Source organism: Gracilinanus agilis, chromosome 4 (genome assembly GCF_016433145.1).
Source record: "Gracilinanus agilis isolate LMUSP501 chromosome 4, AgileGrace, whole genome shotgun sequence".
Taxonomy (NCBI): domain Eukaryota; kingdom Metazoa; phylum Chordata; class Mammalia; order Didelphimorphia; family Didelphidae; genus Gracilinanus; species Gracilinanus agilis.
In genome coordinates, this window is record NC_058133.1 from 263,173,737 (window position 1) to 263,196,214 (window position 22,478).

At 35.0% G+C, this 22,478-nt stretch overlaps 1 protein-coding gene across 8 annotated transcripts in view; it reads right to left on the reverse strand.

Moving 5' to 3' along the window:
* The window catches only part of FKBP5 (FKBP prolyl isomerase 5), a 180,610-nt gene that overhangs the window by 94,709 nt on the left and 63,423 nt on the right, over positions 1-22,478 (reverse strand). For 5 of the 8 annotated variants that reach the window (XM_044674266.1, XM_044674270.1, XM_044674268.1 and 2 more), the window contains exons 3-4: positions 3,816-3,941; positions 566-710 (exon numbers count right to left, since the gene is read on the reverse strand). In XM_044674266.1, coding sequence (XP_044530201.1) covers positions 566-710; positions 3,816-3,920 — 250 coding nt within the window. In that variant the 5' untranslated portion in view covers positions 3,921-3,941. Of the gene's footprint in view, positions 1-565; positions 711-3,815; positions 3,945-13,288; positions 13,313-22,478 lie in introns of those variants that run through there. The other 3 variants (XM_044674267.1, XM_044674269.1, XM_044674273.1) reach the window with 2 other exon arrangements.

The following is a 22,478-nucleotide window of genomic DNA, read 5'->3' on the forward strand; positions in this document are numbered from 1 at the left end:
TCAACTGATCGGTTTTTCATTGAGCATTTTATTCCCCAGGTGGAGAACAGACTACCCTAATCCTCATTCTGGTATTTAGCTATTCTTGTGTTTGGGCCAAGGCCCTTAAATTATAAATTCTAGGTACTAAGGAGAAGGAAATGGCCTATACTCAGTTATGAAACTTGATGGTGGTTGTGGGAATTTCCCTTTGTCCCCTACCACACCCAATCTGGGAACAAAGTTCAGTGAACTTGTCCTGGGGGCAAGAACAGCTAGTTCTGCCTGCAGAAAGAAGGAACTAAAATATTAATAACAGAATCAAAACACATAGCTTCTATCAGATATACAGGGGTAGCTTTACTATATGTATTTTTCCCATTTTTTGTAAGAAGAAAAATGATAAGATTAATTAACTGGGTACATTAAAGACATCTGAAGAGAATGTCTAAGACCACACCTAAGATCCTAAAATAATCCTGCTTAATTTAAATAAGGTTAATCTCTCTCTATTCTTCCTCCTATCCAAACTATCTGTAAAAAAATTTAAGAAGTATATCTAGGACTCAGATGAATGCCCCCTTACCTTTGCCAAGACTGAAGACAAATGGTTCGTTTCTATCATGACTGGAATCAAACTTTTTTCCACTGGACAATTTTCCTTTATAATGGACATGAACTTTGTCTCCAATCATCGGTGTTTCCTCATTATTCCCCACTCTTTTGACAATCTAGAAAAGATTGACATCAAGAAATAAGAAGTGAGTTTCTCTTTCCAATTATTAAATAAAAGACAGGAAGAAAGGTAACCTAGTCCTTTTTTTTCATCCTTTAGGCAAAACTATAATTAAACCATACCAGAGATGAGATCTATCCTATTTTTTTTTTTAAGATTTTTTTTTTTTAATTTTAAACCCTTAACTTCTGTGTTTTTGACTTATAGGTGGAAGAGTGGTAAGGGTAGGCAATGGGGGTCAAGTGACTTGCCCAGGGTCACACAGCTGGGAAGTGTCTGAGGCCGGATTTGAACCTAGGACCTCCCGTCTCTAGGCATGGCTCTCAATCCACTGAGCTACCCAGCTGCCCCGATCTATCCTATTTTTAACAGCTTTTACCACAACCTTGCTCAGCAATCCTTGCTGTCAGGAAATTCTTCCTTATAGCCAATTTAAATTCCTTATGTTGCAGTTTAAGCTGCAGGTTATACTATTTATTTCCAAAGAATCATTAATCCTTCCAGCTCCACTGTACTCATTCCTCCTCAAAATAAAATCCTCCCAAATCAAAAAGACCAGGGAGTTGGTTCCTATACAATTAGAGCCACAAAGCAAAACTTTCAAGGATAACCAAGAAAAGTCTAAAACAAAGCCTTGTTAAACACTTTTCTTTATATCCTCCACCAGTCCAAACATAGCAGCTTCTGACTGTAGATTCCCCCAACTGGTTTAAAATTTCAGAAAGTCCTACTTCCCAATATGACTGGTTGTACTTCACATTATTTGAATAATACATACCAGGATGTGCACAAAAGATTAATAAAACTGAACTGTATTATGCTGATTAACTTGTTTTCTAGTAAAGGAAATGCCAAAAGAACCCTATGAAAAAAAATTTAGCAATCACAAAATTCATAATATTTGTTTTGTATTTGGTAGACCGGCTGCTAATGTGGTGGGTCAGTTCTGGGAAAACAAAATCAAATCCATCTGTGTTGGTGTAGTTTCTTCTGTTAATCCTGTATGCAAAATTACTTATTCTCCAGTAAGTAACATTTCAGCATGTATATTTTCTGAGGAATATAATTATCTGTAAACATTAGTGATTTAACTTAGAAGATTTTTTTTCCCTGAAGCATGACCAGAAGACTGATTTACAATTTTCCTAGTTCAACATCTCTACTTTTCTGGAAGGAGAGAATAGTTATTTGTAGTCATTTCAGAGTTTTTAGAGGAAAAAAAGGTCTCACGGCATTAACCTATCCAACCCAGAAAGCCTACTAGTCACATTCAAAAATTCAGTTAGGGGCAGCTGGGTAGCTCAGTGGAGTGAGAGCCAGGCCTAGAGACAGGAGGTCCTAGGTTCAAATCTGGCCTCAGACACTTCCCAGCTGTGTGACCCTGGGCAAGTCACTTGACCCCCATTGCCCACCCTTACCAATCTTCCACCTATGAGACAATACACCGAAGTACAAGGGTTTAAAAAAAAAAATTCAGTTAGAAAAATTTGACCTAATCTTTAATACTGAATGTCAGTTAATTGTTATACTTGAAGTATTTGCATCTCTAAGTTAAAGGCCATCTGATCTTATTGCTAGTTATCTATAGCAGAGTATATCAAACACTTCCAAGTAGAGCCCAAATCAGATTAAAATATAATTGGGAAATATTTAATAATATAAATAAAACATCAAATAAATTATAGATAATATTAATATGTGGCTTTCTAAATCGATGTGACTGGCAATGATCTTTATTTTAATGTGTTAGTGGCCCTGTTCCAATTTGAGTTTGAAACCACTACTCTACAGAATGATTATGAAGTAATAGGGTAGGTGGGAATTCCCAGCCTGAAACTTCAAAACTCAAGAAAGTTTTAGGGGCCCAAAACATCATTTCATTAGTGTTATCCCAGGAAGATGATATCATGACAAAAGTCCAAGGTATTCAGTACATACAGCTCTGTCAATCTCTAAAATTTGTTTTTATGCAACAAATTAATAGAAATATTTATATAGATAGGAGGAGAGGTAAGAAATTAATAAAATTAGACAAAACTTGTTCAGAAAGATCTCCATTTCCTATGACTAAGGGCAAGAAGGTATTCAAAATGCTTAGCCAAGTGTTTCCAAAAAAGATGTAGTTAATTCTTTATCATCAAAAGAGATAAGAAAATTAATTTGATTGTGTAAAATGACTGTACGTAACAGTGGTATATTAGGCAAAACATCAATTAAGTAAAAGACTTTATTCTAGATATAGCTTCTTCACCTTTACAGAGTCTAGCCATGAAACCTCAAAAAGTCTCTTATACCCATTCAATTTCCTTATTTATAAAATCAAGATAATATCCTTCAAAATGGGTTATTGTGAGCTTCAAATGGGATGATGTACAAGCATTTTAAAATTGCAAAGCATTGCCAAATGTCAGATAACATTAAATATGGGGTGGGAAGGGAGAGTTAAGGCAAATTGACTCTTTGATTGACTATCAAGAACTCATTCCATTCAGGAACACTGTATGTAAATATTAAAGTTCATTAATCTTGAATTTTGTTGACTACATTTTTCTTTCTTTTTTTAAATAAATTTTGCTTAAAACTTTCATTTAAAAATAATCTTAGTAAATTTATATAATTCTCAAAGGTGGGAATGGCTTTTGCTCACCAAGAAAAAATAAAATTTTAGTTTTGGGGTAGTTAAAAAATATGAAATGTGATTAGGTAATTTTTAATAACTCATTGATGTTTTTTCGATTTTTATGCACTCTCTCTCTTCCTTCCTTTCTTGTTCTTTTCCCTTACTTTCTGTTTTAGAATCAATACCATATATTTGTTCCAAGGCAGAAGAGTGGTAAAGGCTAGGCAATAAGGGTTAAGTGACTTGCCGAGGTTCACACAGCTAGGAAATATCTGAGTGCATATTTGAACCCAGGACCTCCCTACTCTAGGCCTTGCTTTCAATTCACTGAACCACCTAGTTACCCTTACTAAAGACATTTCTTGATGTTTCTTTCCACTGTTCCCATAGAGCTTCTCTTCTTATGAACAAAAATGGTTAAGGAAAACACACTCAGATACTGCATGCATTTTCTCTCAACACTCTTCCTTAGGGACTTACCTTTAGTACACCTCGGTCTTTTTTGGGAGTAATGTCCTCTCCTCGTTCAGAAAGAGCAACTGTTGGGTTTTCTCCATCATTCTTGGTGGCCTCATCGGTAGTCATTGTCTATTATAAGAAGAATACCTACTAAGAAAAAACAAACATATTTTGAGCATACACACACACATATATTTATTTTACTTCATTGTTCATCTCAGAAGCAATTATCAAGCATGAACCCACTTCACCTTTGTTCTACCTGGCTAGTATTTGCTACTTCTTGACAGGCACCAACATGCTAGCCATTACTCACATAATCAAAATGTATCATAGGTCATCTAGTCCAAACTGTACTTAATTAAAAATCCCCTCTATGAAATCCAACAAGCATAAGACTAAGAATGTAACTAAGGAATACATAAAGTTCAACAAATATTTATTAAATGCTTTCCTATGTACAAGGCCTTCTACTAGAGATTTTCCTCCAAGTTAACATAAAAAAGCCATTAATTCATATTCTTTGGGGCTGGTCATCTAAACAGTTCTGAATTGACTTATAAAAACTATTGTCTAGAGTTTATTACTCCATCTTACCCACAAAGACAACGTGATAGATTTTGTGAAATGTTTAGCTAAGGCCTAGGCAAACAACATCAATAGCAATACCTACATTTAAGTTTAGTAACCATGTCAAAATCCAAAATAAGACTACTCTCGCATAACTTGTTCGTAATAAAAGTCGTGCTGAATGGCTCTGGGTTATTATCACACATCTTTCTCGATAGTCATAAAGCATCTGTTAACATATTTTAGGGATTTCAGGGAGAACTTCTGGCAAGATGGTTGCATGAAAGGTAGTATCTAAGGTCAGCACCTCAATCACCTGAAAATGCATTAAAAAAAAAAAAAAAAGAAAAGGCAAAGCAGAATTTATCAGAGGAAAAATCTCCCAGAACAAATTAGAAAGACTGATTTTTTTAAAGGATGATAAACAATTAACAAAAAGGTCCAAATACAAAGAAGAAATGCTACAGAAGACCTCCAGTGAAGTATCAGATAACAAATCTTAGCAGAATCCCAGAAATTAAAATGAAATAAGCACAAGAACTCCAGGACAGTTATGAAATACAATAAGGGAATGAAATGGAAAAAAAAAGATTTATTTACTTAGGTAAAAAATTAGAAATCTCCAAGAAACAAAAAAAGTAGAGCATCGAATTTAGGAGAAAAACAGAGTATCTCTTCAAGATCTTCTGAAAAAATATATTTAGAATTTTAAAGTGTAGAAGTGGAAGAGAAATTGATAGAAATAAAGATGAACAAGATGAAAATCCTATGAGTCAAGACAATTGACGTTAAAGAAAGAATATGAAGATATGAATTCACAGATTTTTCAAGACAAGTACTTCTAAAAGTCTGAATCCCCTACTTCAAGAAATTACTCTGAGGCATCGCAAATAGAGGGCAAAATACAGATGAATGGAATTTACAGAAGGCTCAAGTTACCAAGGAGATGTTTTTATAGAATTAGGCAAAATTATAACAAAATTCATAAAGAACAAGCCAAGAAAAATAGTGAAGGAAATAGGAAATGTCTTATATTACATTTAAAACTAATTATAAAAAGATCAAATAAGTAAGACCCAGAAGCAAATGTTTATAACATCCTCGCATGCAGTAAATCCCCAAATACAAACTATAAGGAGACTCTATTTTTAAACTATAGTTGAAGGGACTCTATTTTTCAAGTACTCCATAGAAAAATGGATAGTAGTTTGGCAGTAAATGGGTTTAGGTCAACATCTTACAACATATATTAATAAAATCCAAGTAAATAAAAGATTTGAATAAGAAAAATTTAGCCATTAAAAAGGTGATTGAAGTGGGCAGCTGGGTAGCTCAGTGGATTGAGAGTCAGGCCTAGAGACGGGAGGTCCTAGGTTCAAATCCGGCCTCAGACCCTTCCCAGCTGTGTGACCCTGGGCAAGTCACTTGACCCCCATTGCCCACCCTTACCACTTTTCTACCTAGGAGCCAATACACAGAAGTTAATGGTTTTAAAAAAAAAAAGGTGATTGAAGGTTTTCATTCTCAGTACTTTGGACATATAAAGACTGTGTAATTATCTAAGGGAGAAAGAGCATATTATAAAAGACAAATTTTTCATCATATATAAAATTTAAAAGCTTTTATATAAACAAGATCAATGGTGCTAGAATAAGAAGAAAAATCCAGGCTGGTGGAAAGTCATTGCAGAAAGTATCTCTAATTACTATATGACACCTAAAGTCTATAGAGAATTAATATAAACATAAGATTAAGAAGTCATTACTTAATTTAAAAAATAGTAAAAAGATATCAACAAACAGCTTATAAAAGAAAAGACACAAATTAATATGGAAAATGCCAAATGGTCAAAGAAATAAAAATTAAAACAAGTCTTGGAATTTTACTTTATACCTAGAAAATTCACAAATATGGTATGAGGGGCAAGATAGGAAATGTAGAAAAAGTGCTTGATTTAAAGTCAGAGAACCTAGGTTTCTAATTTTCCTCTTACCACCAGTGTAAACTTGACCAATTAATTCTTTGAGACTCATTTACTCTCCCTATGTAGTTAAGAACAGGGGAAGTTGATTGAGTAATCATCCTTGGTCAACTTATTTACCACCAGCCTACTTGAAATTACACTAAGGAGTATGTGTTAGGTTCTTAAAGGAGATATAAAGAAAGTGTTTATACTTTGTCTCCTCTTAGAAGTAAAGTATAAACATTTCCTAGGGGAAAATCATTGCTCAGGAATCCCTTGACCCATTTATACCCACATATTAAATGAGAGTGCTGGGCCAAATGACCTCTAAGATCCTTTTCTAGTTCTAAATCTATGATCCTATACTGTAAAAATCCAATAGTGATTGGCACACTAATTCACTGCTTGCTAGAGGAGTTGCAAGTTGTTTTAGCCATCTTAAGAAAATAATTTGGAATTAAGTATGATGAGTTTTTATTAAATTACTCTTATCCTTGACCCAGTAATTCTACTATTGCGTTTTAATCTAAGGAAGCTATTAAGAACCCCAAAAAAAGGCCCATACATACTCCAAAACCTTTGTAGTGACTACTGTAGTGTTATTTTTAATAGGAAATTAGGTTAGAAAGAAATTATGTGGCCCATGATACAGTAATCACAAAAAAAAGGTCAGATGAGAAAGAAATGAGATGACAGATAGGAAGAATCTATTGAAACTTAAGAAGATTTATGTGATGTGATGCAACAAAAAGAAACCAGAGCCTAAATTGGAACAATAACAAAAGCAGCTGAAAGTCAAAATACATTGGAAGGACCACATGATTTTGTGGAGTCTCACAGGATGTGCAAATACAGATGGGGTACAATCTGCATTGTTGAAAGGTATATCCAAATCAACTAGATTGCAAATCAATTTGCTTATTATGACAATATTTTATATTTTGTAATATACATTTTTATAACAGCTTAATTTAAATAATAGCACTTTAAAGGTTTGAAAAGACCTTTATACATATTTACATATAGTTTAAAACTAGGGGTGGTAAAGACAAAAGGTGCCCATGAAGAAGAAAATTTATGGAATCCAGAAGACTGATCTATTCCATTAGAGGTGCCATATTTTTGTTTTGCTTTGTTTTGTTCTTTATCTTTTTTTTTTTTTAACTAATAGGTTATGTCTTAGAATCAATAGTAAGTATTGGTTCCAAGGCAGAAGAGTGTTAAGAGCATGTAGGCCCACAGCTAGGAAGTATCTGAGGTCAAATTTGAACTCAGAATCCCCTATCTCCAGGTCTGAACTTCTATCTACTGAACCACCTAGCTGCCCCAGTGCCATATCTTTGTGAGGTCATGTTCTGTTGAAAGGTTGCTTCCAGCACAGATCAGTCTCCCAGAGACTAATTTTATTAGATCTCTGCAAAAAAAGGATAGACTCCAAGACCCCACATTTCTTGTGTCACTGTGGTTCCTTCTTTTTATGCCATTTGAAGATGCATCCCAAGCCTTTCCCTTCCTTCTCAAAGAAAGATTCCATTCCTGACTTTCTCCATATTTTTCAATCATGTCCTGGACTCCACATTTTGGAAGTACCCTCTTCCCTTGTGCCTCTCCCTCTTACTAGTCAGTTCTTCCCAGTACCTCCACTTTAAGGAAGAGGGGGTCAGATTAATTATGTCTTCATTCCTTTTCCAGACTCTCTAGAATTCCTCTACAATGGCCCCAAGATGGATACTGCCTCCCTTTTCCACTTCCTTCAGCTCAGTCACATAGAAAACAAGTATTTAAGATAGGCCAGCTTGGGTTTTTTTAAACTCCAAGTCTAGCATGGTATTAATGCTCCAAGTGTTATTAGAGATGCCTCTCAGGCATTGCAATGTCCAGAAATGTTCAGAAGGGAGCCACTTTAACACGAAGATTACACACCTGGGAATGAATTTTGTTGCTTTTATCTCTAGCCTGTAGTAGTGATTAGGGAATTGCTTAAGGCAGTGATGGGCAAACTACAGCCTGGATCTGGCCCATGGGGGAATAGTTGTCCATCACTGCTCTAGCCAAATTTTTAAAAATTGAAATTAAAAAATTAAAAACTTCATTAAATCATTCTCACAAAAATTTACATTTATTTTTATATACATATATGTGCACATATACACAAGCACAGAAGGTATGTTAATATAGTTATACATAATGCTGTATCAGAAAACTGTACATAGAGAATCACATGGAGGTCACTGGTCTCCAGTCTTTTAGAATCTTACTGTCTACAGCAGATATCACTAACACATAAATATTTCAAGAAATACAAAAGACAACCACATCAAAACAATATACCTAAAAAAGCAAATGTTCATCAACACATTAGGGACAGGTTATGAAAGAATAACATCAAACCAATACTTATAGAAGCAAAATGTTTTCAACTTTGAACATATAAAGATACACATTTTGGAACAGAATGTCAGTAACATTAGTATGTCTTCATGAATGTTTACCATTCCAGATTCACCTATAAGGTGAAAAATACTTCAGTATTATCAGCTTAGGGCTGTCGAAACAAAAAGTCTTCCAGGTTCAAGTCTTAGTATTTTGGGAACAATGGCTTATTGAGATCTGGACAAAAGGTACAATTGTACAAGTCAATTTGTCAGCTCTTCAGGCTTCAGATTGATCAAGAAAATTAAAAAGGAGAGTTATCTCTTGAAATACTCTGACTTTAATTGGTAGCCAGCAATAGGACACAAGACTTAGATAAGTATAATTTCCAATAGTGAATTCCAATTCCAAAACTACAAATAACAGTGCAAAAATAAAAATCCAAACATAAAAATGAATTCCTTAACAAATTTAATCTTTTCCCTACAAAGGTTTCATAAATTTGATGTTAATAAATAAAACTGATTTAATTTAAGTTTCATTTGCCTATCTTCTAGTCCAGCCTCTAACCAACAGAAAAATATCAAGAGACCTGCAATAGTGAGGAGAAGAGGCCTAGATAATATTAGGTAGATAGCATGTACTAAAATAAAGGAAACAGTGATATTATATACTATACAGCACTTCTAGGTAGTATAGTATGAAGAAAAGAACATTAGATTTGAAGTCAGAAAGACTTAATCTTTTCTAGACTTTAGTTTCTCATGTATAAAGCAAGAGGGAAGACCATATCTAAGGTCCCTTCCAAAATCTATGATCCTACAACACTGCTTTGCATTTTACCATCTTCTTTCCCTTTTTGAAATCTTTAATGGCTCCCAATTATTTACAGTGTAAAGTATAAACCCCTTAAGTGAGATGTTGAAGGATCTCCATAATCTGACTCTCATCTCTACAGCCTCTTGCCCCAACTATCCTTGTATCTGAAGATTTTATTCTAGTCAATGGTTTACACATCATTCCAACCTCCTTCTCCCTTACCCTGAGCCTGAGTAGTTTCTTAAATTTGACAGCACCTACATGTCATAGGGCAGCATAGGCAAACTTTTTAGAGATCATGTGCTCAAACTGCATCTTCAAGCTGCCTGTGAGCCCCCTGCATTACCCCAGACAGCAGAGAGAGGAAGTGCTCACATTGGGCTGCTTGACAGAGGGGCAGGGCATGTGAAAAATGCCATAGAGTTATTGTGAGGATCAAATGAGTTAATATATATAAAATACTTTGTAAACCTTAAGGGAAATATTATTAAATGCCTACATTGTGCTAGATGCTGAGCATATAAAGACAAAAAAAAATCACACTGACCCTGCTTTCAGGGATCTCATATATGTCAATATACATATATATATATATGTAAAAATAAATGCATTAAAACTGAGTTTTTGATGGGAAGTGGAGCCAGGAGGCAGCAGGGGAGATCAGGAAAGTCATGCATAAGATAACACTTAAACTAAGCTTTGAAACATACTAGGGATTCTAAGAGGGACAGCTAAGGAGAAAGTATCAAGGATGGGGGATACCTGATAGATAACAGCACCAAGAAAAAAGAGAATATTCTGTGTGAAGAACAATGTTTCACCCAACAAAAGAGTACAAAGAGGGCATGATGGGAGTAATGTACAACAAAGCTGGAAAGATAATCTGGAGATAGGCAATGAAGAACTTTATTTGTTCATTCATTCATTTGTTTGTTTATTTATTTATTGGCCCTTACCTTCCATCTTGGAGTCAATACTGTGTATTGGCGCAGAAGAGTGGTAAGGGCCAGGCAATGGGGGTCAAGTGACTTGCCCAGGGTCACACAGCTGGGAAGTGTCTGAGCCCAGATTTGAACCTAGGACCTCCTGTCTCTAGGTCTGGCTCTCAATCCACTGAGCTACCCAGCTGCCCCCTGAGAACAGCTTTGAACCCAGGACCTCCTGTCTCTAGGTCTGGCTCTCAATCCACTGAGTTGCCCCTTCTAATTTCCTTACCTTCCGTCTTGGAGTCAATACTATGTATTGGCTCCAAGGCAGAAGAGTGGTAAGGGTAGGCAATGGGGGTCAAGTGACTTGCCCAGGGTCACACAGCAAGGAAGTGTCTGAGCCCAGATTTGAATCTAGGACCTCCTGTCTCTAGACCTGGCTCTCAATCCACTGAGCTACCCAGTTGCCCCTAATGAAGAACTTTAAATGTCAAATAGGGAAGTATATGATACAAGAAGTAAGAGGAAGCCAATAGAGCTGTGTTGGTGAACCTATGGCACTTGTGCAAGAGGGGGCTGCTCCCCTCCCTCCCCCATATGTGCCTGAGTACATTTCTCTCATTATTTGCCCCTCTGTCCAGCAGCCCAATGGGAGCTCTTCCTCTCTTCCCTCTCTAGGGTAAGGTGGGGGGCTTACATGCAGCATGAGGGTTAGAGTTAGGGGACTTGGTCTCTAAAAGGTTAACCATCACTACAATAGAGGGACATGGTCAGACTCATGCTTTAGGAAAATCACTTTGATAGTGATATGGTCAATGGAATAGAGCAGTGGTTCCCAAACTTTTTTGGCCTACCGCCCCCTTTCCTGAAAAAAAAAATGTTACTTAGCCCCCTGGAAATTAACTTTTTAAAAAATTTAATAGCAATTAATAGGAAAGACAAATGCATCTGTGGCCATCACTGCCTCCCCTGGATCGCTGCAGCACCCACCACGGGGTGGTGGCGTCTACTTTGGGAATCACTGGAATAGAGAATAGAAGAAGTTGAAATAGAGAAATCATTTAGGAAGCTACTGGAATAGTCTTGGTGAATAGAACCTACAATGGCACGGTGGTAAGCATATGAGTAGAGACATGATTGAAATGAGAGATTCTGTGGAAATACTATCAACAAAATCTGACAACTGATTTGTTATGTAGAGTAAGTTGTCAAGAATGACACTGAGGTTGCATATTTGGGTGATTTAAAGGACCTGGGTGACCTCAATAGCAAAAAAGGAAGTTCAGAAGAGGGGTGCATTTTAGGGAAAAGAAAAAGGGCTGTTTTAAATAGTTTGAGAAATGTCCAACAGGTGATTGGTAAGATAGGACTGGTGTTCAAAGAGAGAGACTAGGATTAGATATGTAGAAAAAGAAGTAATTAGTATAAAGTCAATTAAACAATTTGATGATAGTCAGATGATGAAGTCAACAAAGAATGCTTGTTAATGATATTGTTAAAATAAATATAAAGTTATTCTATCTTTTAAAACTTCCTGAATATTTGCTTTCTTTCTCTTGACTATGTAATCAAAATAGCCAAAAACCTAAAGTGTTTTTTTTAACACAATTCAGTGAAGAAATGACTTTTAATTAAAAAAAAAATAAAGATAAGGATGTATAAGCTGGGACTATAACCTGAACCTAATTTCTTTGAACTTTTATCTCTTCTGCCCAACCCAAAATAAATAAACAATTCTCCAGCCAGTCAGTCAAAAAGCACTTAATAATTTATTCTGTGCCAGATACTATGCTAAGTTTAATACAAATGCAAGCAGAAAGCAAGATAGTACATGATCTCAAGGAGCTTACATTCTGATGGAACTAGACAACACATTAATAGATCTCAAAAAATGAGGTATGTGTATGAATGAAGGTATCTGCTGTAGTGGCATCTTAAAGAAAGTCTTGTGGAGATGAGTCTGGAATGCAGCCTAGAGAGGAATGAAGATATAGCTAGATTGGATCTCTTCCTTAAAATGGAAGTCTCCAGAGCTAATAATTTTTCCTAAGGAAAAAGTAAAATCTTCATCCTTATCATAAAAATCAGAAAGCTTTACAAACAAGAAGAATTATGAGCATTGAAAAGACTAAAATGGTGTCAGTTGTTTAACTTGCCGGGCACATGTTACCTGTTTTCTCTTCCTCATTTGTGCCTTGCTGCTTCAACTAAGCTGGTTTGGCTGTCCTGTGAGTGGTAGTGGGTACACTGCTATTCCGAGGACTCTTGGTCTTACATGTCCATCAATGTCAATTATTCCAGATAACAAGGAATTATTATATTCATCAATTAATTTTGTGATCTAATAGCACAATTGGTAGCCAAGATAGAGCCATTCTTTACAGGGCTTGGTCTCTTCAACTATAACTATGGGGACAAACTGAAAAACCATTGTTGGTGGTTTGAGTGACAAAACTATTCCCAGAATTCTTGGCCTTGGGGTCCTGGGCTGTTTCCACGATGGTTGAGATAGTGGTAGGGGTTTAACTTGATATTTGGCCTTTCCCTCAAAGTGAGTTTTTGTTAAATACTTACTATGTTGTCAGGCACTGGGGATCAAAGTACAAGATGAAAATATCCTTACTAGCAAGGCTTTTATACTCTAATGGAGGAGAAAAAAGTTTATATATCTATATATATGTAGCTATAAATAATGTATGATGTTAAATGAGTACATATGAATTTATATGAATTCATATAAAAACATGACTATCATAGTATTCTTAATTTGTTATATATATATATGTGTGTGTGTATATATATATGTGTGTGTGTGTATATAGTGAACAAATATAAATACATACCAAGTTGGGGGAATCAGGAAAGGCTCCAACTTTGTTTTGAAGAAGAGAAGAACTCTATATAAGGGAGAGGTAAAGAGGTAGGTCATTCCTGGAAGGCAAAGGAATGGGAAATGAAGGGTCTTGTTGGAACAGAAGGTAAATCAGTTTGGCTAGACCGTAGAATATATGTGGGAAAATGATAGTCAATAAGGCTGAAAGATTAGGTTGGTTGGGTTTGATTGTGAAGGGATTTAAAAGCTAAACAAAAGAGTTTATATTTTATCCTAGAAGCAATACAAAGCCATTGTAGTTGAATGAGTAGAGGAGTCATATAGTCAGATGGGTACTTAAGGAAAATTACTTTGGCATTAGTGTGTAGGATGACCTAGAATGGACAGAAAGTCTTCTGGGTCTTTTAATATCCTATTTCTATCAATGAAGTATCTAGACTGTTCATCTTTTATACCTCAGTCTCACCACATGACTAATCTACCTGTATTTTCTGAGTAGTATAAGTTTTTAAAGACAAGGACTGCTTCATTTTGTCTTTGCAAACCCAGTGTTTAGAACAATTTTTGGTACATAAGTATTTAATAATTAATTATTGGGGTTTTTTTTTCTTTTATGCCAATGCTTGTGTACAAGCTCTGGAAGGTAATATGCTTCAGCTTACTTATTCCCACCGGGTCTCTCCACTATTTATTGGGTCACTCCTAATTTTGATTTTTTGGGGGAGATTGTGGTGTTCTATGAGTCATATACAATATTCACAAATGGGGATTATTGATTTTGTTATGCAGGTATATGTGTCAGAAAACAGTTTGTAATTGTTTGCTTTGTCATAATCTGTGAAACAAAGTAATGACATTTAACTTTTAAAAAATAAATATCTTTGTGGAAAATTTTAGTGGGTCTATTTCTAAGATAAATTTTCTTAAAGGGAAGATACTGAACATAATTTAACCTATTCTTAACAACTCAGAATTATTATTATATTCACTAATTCTTTGCTCTAACAGTTATATCTTTAGACTCTACTAAGATATGTAGGGTTTTTTTTTTTTTTTGCTTCAATTGTATGTGGCCTCATAATGCTGCTGTGTTTTAGGATTTCTTGTACTCACTTTTCATAGAATTTCAGTTTCCTCCCTCACTCTCTGGCTTCCAGTTATCTCCTCTTCTTACTATTGCTAGATCTGTCTCTAAGAGCACTCACAAATACCACCACATTTCTGACTTCTTTTTAAGGGATAATAGTAAGGTTATGTGGTTACAACTATATGTAAAGTAGAGGGTAAATAAATTGTGTGAGGTCTTTTATAAGTAAAATATATCAACTCTAGTATGTTAACTTTAATAATTTATTTTGCTGATTTTGTTGTTTTGTTCTCCCTTTCACCATGTAGTTGCTAGAAAAGTATGTTGTAAGTTGTTAAGAATTACTAAAACTATAAATAAATTTATTATTGGTTGTGTTTAAGTATAACTGAGGTTGCTGGGCAAGTGACCTCTAGATAAATTAAGTATTATTGCAACTCATTTTATATCACCAATGTGATTCTTCAAAAATGTAGGTAAAGTAGATTTTGTAAAATGATGCTGGTATTAAGATTTAAGAGCTGCCTGCTTGCAAAGAAGGACCTCTAAATACAACAGATAATGCTGTTTTACTCACCATGAAGGCTTTCTATTTAAAGGAACCCAGAATGAATAAAGTCAAGCATTATTTTGTAATTTAAATAATCATCTGTGAATTTGTGTAAGAATGCACTCCAGATTTTGGTGGGGCATGTTGTATAGCTGTTTTTAGTATGCTATTTTATTAAATGTCCTTTTTAGGTATTTAGCAAAACTTAGTTTATTAGTTATATTTATTTTTTGAGAATGCTTTTATTTTATTTTTCTCAACTACATGTATAAACAATTTTTTAGCATTCAATTTAATTAATTTTTGAGTTCCAAATTTCCTTCCTTCCTTCCCCTTCCCCCTCCTTGAGAAGGCATACCCTTTGAGGTAGATTACATATGTACGTGACAAAAAAAGTATTTCCATATTAGCCATCTTATACAAGAAAATACAGTAAAAAAAGAAAAAAATTTAAAACCCAAGAAAAATAAAAAGTTGAAAAAAATATGCTTCGATCTGCATTCAGACTCGACTTCTTTCTATATATTAATAACTTAGGCTGAGAATATGTAGGGAATGTAGGGCCAGGCAGAAAAGTGTTTGATAGCCATCCATAGAGGGTGTGAAGGACAGCTGATTTCTTGTTTTATTTCTATTTCTTGTTGTATTTCTATTCTATTCTGTATTTCTTGTTGTATTTCTAGACATAGGAAGAAAGACTGTAAAGATATGAGGCTCTTCTCAGAAAGGCTGTTGGACTTTTCATACAATTGAATAGTGAATATTTACTCATTTCACGGACATTTTTAGTGTCTGTCCTTTCTAACTAAAATGTTCTAGATCATTTCAAAAGGAAGACTGTTCACTTCATTAATGTAACAAATAATTATGTACAAATAATATGTAGATAATTTAAATATTTTAAATGGGAGAATGAGTCTGCAAAAACTTAAAGGAAGTTAAAACCGAGAGCTTATGAACCTTCTGCTTTAAGATAAATATAACTATCTGGGCCAAAGTTGATTAGCAGAACTTAGAAACATTAAAAAAAAGATAATTATGCTTAAAAATCTAACATATGAAAAGATTAAGAACTAAAATGAAAACTGTATCAAGTTCAATAAATGCAGAATAATTCTTTTTCTACTCCAATACCAATTCATGCTACTCAAGACTACTAAAATCTTGCAAAATCATTAATTTTTCTTGTTCTAGTGTTTAAAAAACATGAATGAAAAGAGAGTAAAAAGTACACATTAACATCTACAATTCGTCCAAGGGAAAAAAGCACCACCTGAAGGGAAGTTTTCCTCCTACTCTAAGCTCTATTCTGGACTTAAGGTCAATATGTAGCTATGGATATTAATCCTGCAATAAAGCTTTCTGAGCTTAGACGTCACAGAAAATGAAAAAATATGCTACCCTAAGAACAGGAAGGGAACACACAGTTCTGCTGTACTAAGTGCCAGGCAAGTACACATTCTTCAAAGTAATAGTCAACAAACACCTGAATTACAGCAGAAAAATAAGATGCATCAAATGTGCTCTGGAAGTCTCTCTTAACAAAATCAATTTGCCAATTAAAAAACTTCAGGTTTTTTTGAAAATCAGAATCATTTTACTATGGGTTGTGATTTATAATTGTAGTCCCATTTCCATTAAGGAAGATTTTACATTAGCTTAATTGTGGTATAGTTTGATAAATGCATTACACTTGAGAGGTCAGAAGACCTGTATGATCCCGCCACCTACTAGTTATACAATCTTGGAAAAGTTACGCCCTCTCTAAATCTATATCCTCATACAGCTACAGAGATCAAACCACTTGAATTCAACTTTCATCTCTATTCAAATTATTCTTAGATCAATATATTCAGCCCAATCTCTCTCCTGACTCCAGACTTGCCTCCCCAATTGCCTAGTGAATATCTGAACTGGATGTTCCAAAGGCATCTCAAATTCAACATGTCTAAAACATTATTATCTTTCCCTAACCCCAACCCACCTCTTTTCTGAACTTCCCAATTACGGCCAAGTACACTACTATCCTCCCAGTCACCCAGATTCTCAATCTTGATGTCATCCTTGAAGTCATCTTGCACTTACTTTGTAGGGATTTGCTCTGATTTACAATCAATGGTTGGCTAAGTGGTAGAAATCCTGGTGATCTTTCAGGGCCACTGAGAGCACCATTAAGAGAATGGGTATATGTCAATTCTATGAGCCTGATGGGAGAGAGGAGATATTGTCTGTAGTCATTCTCACTACATACAAATCTAATCATCTAAGACTTCCTGAACCTGACAAATAAATGTGGGGGAAAAAGAAGACACTAAACTCTAAGACCCCCAAATCTGGAAAATCTGGAGAAAAAATTTGCTGAAGTATAAGTTGAGTCCTGAGCATGTTTTCAAACTGTATCTACTTGCTAAAATCATCTTTCTGAGCTAAGACATCAATCAGATTTAATTTTCAATACCTAGATCATTCTACTGCTTTGCCAACTATTGTTTACTCTAATTAAACTTATTGTTATTGCATTTGCCTTCAGTATAAAGTTTCCTCCCTGACTTCCACGATGACCATTCAATCTAATGTTCCAGGAATTAGTTTCCCCTGAACAAACTACTTTCTGAAAGACAAATAATCAAAGAATATGAAGGGGTAATTTACAAGAGAGGTAACACAAATAACAAATATTGTAAATGTGGGGAAAAATTCAAACTGAATGAATAATTAAAGAAATGCAAATTCCTGTCTCCTATTCATTAGATTAGCAAAAATAAAAACCACAAAGCCTAAAGTAGACAGGATGTAAAGAAGATACACTTACCTACAGCTGGTAGCAGTGAAAACTTGAAATCTTTTGGGGGAGAAATTTTGCATTATGCAATAAAAGTCATAATAAGAGTCTTCACATACACACACATACATACAAAACCACCTAAATGCCCAAAGGCTGGGGAATAGCCAAGCAGACCTCAGTCTAATGATACAATGTTGTTGTAGTGGCTAAAGACCTGGCCTGAGAGGCAGACAAAATCTGTGTTCAAGTTCTCTCTCTAAAACATTCTGGCTATATATGATTTTGGTCAAATTGCCTAACCTCTAGAGTTGCTCAAGGCAACACTCTAAAACTACAAATTGCAAAAAAGATGCTGGCCTGTACTTGTCCCAGGAGTTCCCTACTCTAACGAATTCACAGCTCTTTTGCCTATCCTGACACAAAGAATAAATATGAATATTATGCAAAAAAGAGAACGAGGTGAGGTTTGAAATTATACAAAACATTCATGATAGCATATAAAAACCATATATATATATGTATATATATATGCACAGATTACAATTAGATAAAAAAGTTTGAAAAGGCAAGTAAAAGACAAGTTGAAAGTGTAAAATAGTGGAAAGAGGTTGTGCCATAGCTCATGTGCAATGGCTTTAACAAGTGGCAATGGTGGCAATCAGTATGATACTTCACAACATAATACTAGAATACAATTCCGGAGGACTAATGATATAAGATGCTATCCACTTCCTGACAGAGAGATGAAGGACTTGAAGTGCAGAAAGCGACATGATCAATGTGAAAAATTTTTGTTTGACCATACACATTTATAACAAAGGTTTTATTTTTCTTTTATTCTCAATAGAGTGGGGGGAGGTTGCAGTTAGAGGGAAAGGAGGCAGATTCTTGCTCATTCAATATATATATATACATAACTCAATGATGTAACCTGAGCTGATCTGGGTGTTTTTTTTAAACACCCTCTTCAGGGGAGGATTGTATTTTTATAAAAATCCAAGATTTAAAATTTTGTTTGAGAAAATTTTCGGGAAAAGACTGCTTTGAATCCAGAAAATGAACTATTTGGAGAAAGATGCCTACAGAAACCTAAACTGAATCAAGATGATCCAGAAAAGATGCTTGCAGAAATCTACACTGAATCAAGACCATCCAAAATGAACTTTGGGGTGCAACTAATTGAACTTGAAGGGATTGAAAACAATTATTTTGAATTGTAAACTCTTATGCCAAAGGGGATTGCCCCCTAATTGGCTTTTTTTCAATGTGCCTAGCAAGTTTTGCTCTATCTCTTCTACCTACCTTTTATCTCTAACTATTATAGTTAGAAAAATTTTAGGGGTTCAAGATGATTACATCAATTGATCAATTGGGGAGACCAGTCTCCCAAATGATCACAGTGGGGACTGTGAAAATTAGATTAAATCTATACTGCCCATCTTTAGATTTAATCACCAAAGGTGAAAACATCTCCAATTTTGGGAGGTCTGTAACCCACATGTGCTAGAGTGGGGGACAAATCAGAATTCACTGACTGCCCCCTAGGCAGTCCTAAGAGAAGGGTGGACACACAAACTAGGAGGGAGGCACAGGAAATGACGCATAAGTGACCCCTTTAAAAAGAGAGAGTTGAGTGAGTCAGGAGGTCTTCTGGAGAAGGAGCTCTTCTGGTTCATGGAAGAGTGCTGGCTGGGACCCTGAGACCTTGGTGAAACTGCTCTTAAAATCTTCCTGTGGAATTCCACGTGGTGAGTATAAAGACTGAATCTTCCTAAACTTCTCTTAAGGAACTTCCTTTTAATAGAGACTCTGTGACTGAAGCCTTTGCTTCATTCACCTCCAGACCGCTCCCCCCCCCCCCACTCTCAGCTTGGGTTAATTAGATCTGACTAGATTAACTAGAGAATCGTGGTAATTTACCTACTGTGTTAGATTCTTATTCCCTTATTTCTGCTACCTTTTCTCCACTGTAAATAAATTTCCATAAAAGTCAATTTTGGCTTGAGGTTATTCCTTAATTGGGGAATTTTCCCCTGGCGACCAATCTTTAATATATTCAAACCAAAAAACCCCTTTTCCCCATTACAATATATATATATATTTTTTTTCAACCCTTAACTTCTGTGTATTGACTTATAGGTGGAAGAGTGGTAAGGGTAGGCAATGGGGGTCAAGTGACTTGCCCAGGGTCACACAGCTGGGAAGTGTCTGAGGCCGGATTTGAACCTAGGACCTCCTGTCTCTAGGCCTGGCTCTCAATCCACTGAGCTACCCAGCTGCCCCCACACATATATTTTTTAAGAAATCATTACAGTGGCATAGAAGGCACAAGCTATGCTTATTATTAATCAGTGAATGAAAAGCTTAATAAGAGAATGAATCTTCTGTTATGTACATCATTAAGTTATTATTAATTTTTATTCATTAATGAGTTGATTTAATTGAATATATGGCAGATCTTAGTTGCCTTGTTTACCATAAGCACTCAAAACTTATCAGTCCTACAACAAAGACTGAATCAAAGAGAAGGCAAATAATTAGGCAGTATTGAAAGGATGAAAGAAAGGTTTAGAAAACAAGTGTGCACAGCATACTGCTGTTGAAGTTTTGCATTATATTAATCTTGTTTTCAATGTAACAATGTGGCTCAATGGATAGACAGTCAGATCTGGAGACTGAAGGCCCTGGGTTCAAATTTGACCTATGACATTTCTTACCTGATCTAATCTTAATTTCTGCCCAATTGCTTTCCAGTTTTCCCAATAGTTATTGTAAAATAGGATATCTTTCCCCAAGCAGATGATGCCTTGAGTTTATTCAACACTAGTTACTGTTTTTGACTGCTTCTCATTCTTATTTAGTCTTGAACAATTGATATTATTCACTTTACTAAGTTTTTCATACTCTCTGACTCACATTGAATTCTTGGAACTATATTCCAAAGAGATTATTCTCTAAAAGAAAATGAACAATGTTTAAAGCAGTATTATTTAAAAGAGCAACAGAAGTGACCTAAAAGTAGAGAATGGCTGAAGAAATTATAGTATATGAACATAATGGATTTTATCATTATGAATGTGGAATATGAAGAATTTGGGAAGATATCATTTGTATAAAGTAATAAAAAGTGATTAGAGTCAAATTAGTAACATATATAATGCATGCTACAATAATATTACTAAAGTCAACACTGAGAGGCAACAAAACTGTTCAAATACAATAATCATTATTAGTACCATACTACCAAAATTAAGGGACCATTATTTGATATATATTTATTAAGTGCCTCCTATGTGTCAGGTACAGTGCTAGGTGCTAGAGATAAAAGACAAAAATGAAACAGCTCTCCCTGACCACAAGGAGCTTATATCTGTTGAAGTTGTACCTACATCCTACATAAATGAGATATTATCAAAAGTATCAAAGTAAGGCTGGAAATATATTATTATTTACTTTTTAGCTATTGATTAAACAAGTAAAATAATTTTTATGGTAAAACTGATTAAAGGTAGCTTTTTAAATAGATGGTTCTATCACAATTCCTATGCCAAGAGAATCTGATAGAGAAGAAAAAGTATTAAATTAGAAGTTGAGACCTGGTTCTACCATCAACAATGTGACCATGAACAAGTCACTTCTCTTTAAGCCTCAATTTTTTTTATCTATAAAATGAGTTGGTTTGTTCATATGATCTCTAAGATTCTTTTCCATCTCTAATAGTTTCTAATCTCTAATTTTTAAAAATGATATGTGTTTATATTATTATCTGGTCAAGTGACAATGGCAGCGTGTAGAAGGAATGGATGATGATAAAAATGAAAGAAATTATATAAAATAAACTAGGATGGGAAAAGTATTAAGCTGGGGGATGGGAATAGGTGGAAAGGGTGGTCCTAGGGGTTGAATAAGATCTTTACATCTCCTGGGGTGCCACTTTCCCCTCCACACTGTTGGAAAGTATGATGTTGCTGTCCTCATTCAAAACCTTTACCCAATAGGCTTCAAAGTGAATACTGCTGGTTAACATCCTTAATGTTCTACATGTATGTCCTGATAAGAGATCCCACAGATAAGTAGACATACGCTGTGTAATATTTTCAACTTCAATGGTGCCCCATTTAGTCTTCCTCCCAATGATCCTTTTCCCATTCACTTGGTATTCGTGATCACTGCCCAAAACAGCATATGGAATCATTTCTCTAAATTTCTCATTGAGTAGTCCTGTTTTCGGGGTTCTTATTGGTATTCTAATTACCTGCACATACGTTTAGATGAATATATTTTTCCTTATGGAAAAAGATGAAGAACTAGAAAATTAATCATGAAGCAAAATTTTGTATTTCTTTACTATTTTTCACCAACATTCATTATAAAAAAATTTACACGCAAAAAAATTCAGTGGGCTTAGTTTAAACTTCTTTAGAAGATAAAATGATAATCAACCCTACAAGTGTTAAAGGTTAAAGCACATAGTTCATTTCATCACAGTAGTGGTTAGGAACTATTTTCTGTACTGTACCAACAGCTTCCCTTTTGTCCTGCAAGGATAAGAATGCTTAAAGGATCTTAACCATATTTTACTTTCACATAACTCCAATAATTCTCCCTCTCTTCTTCTGGTTTTGTGTTATATTTACATCTATCTAATCTAGTATGCACTATACTTTGCCAGTAGGTGCTTTTACCTTAAGTTTGAGACTTCAGGAACCATAAAATGATCTATCCCCCCCCAAAATAGGTATAAAATATAGAATAACAGAACCTTAAAGCTGGAAAGC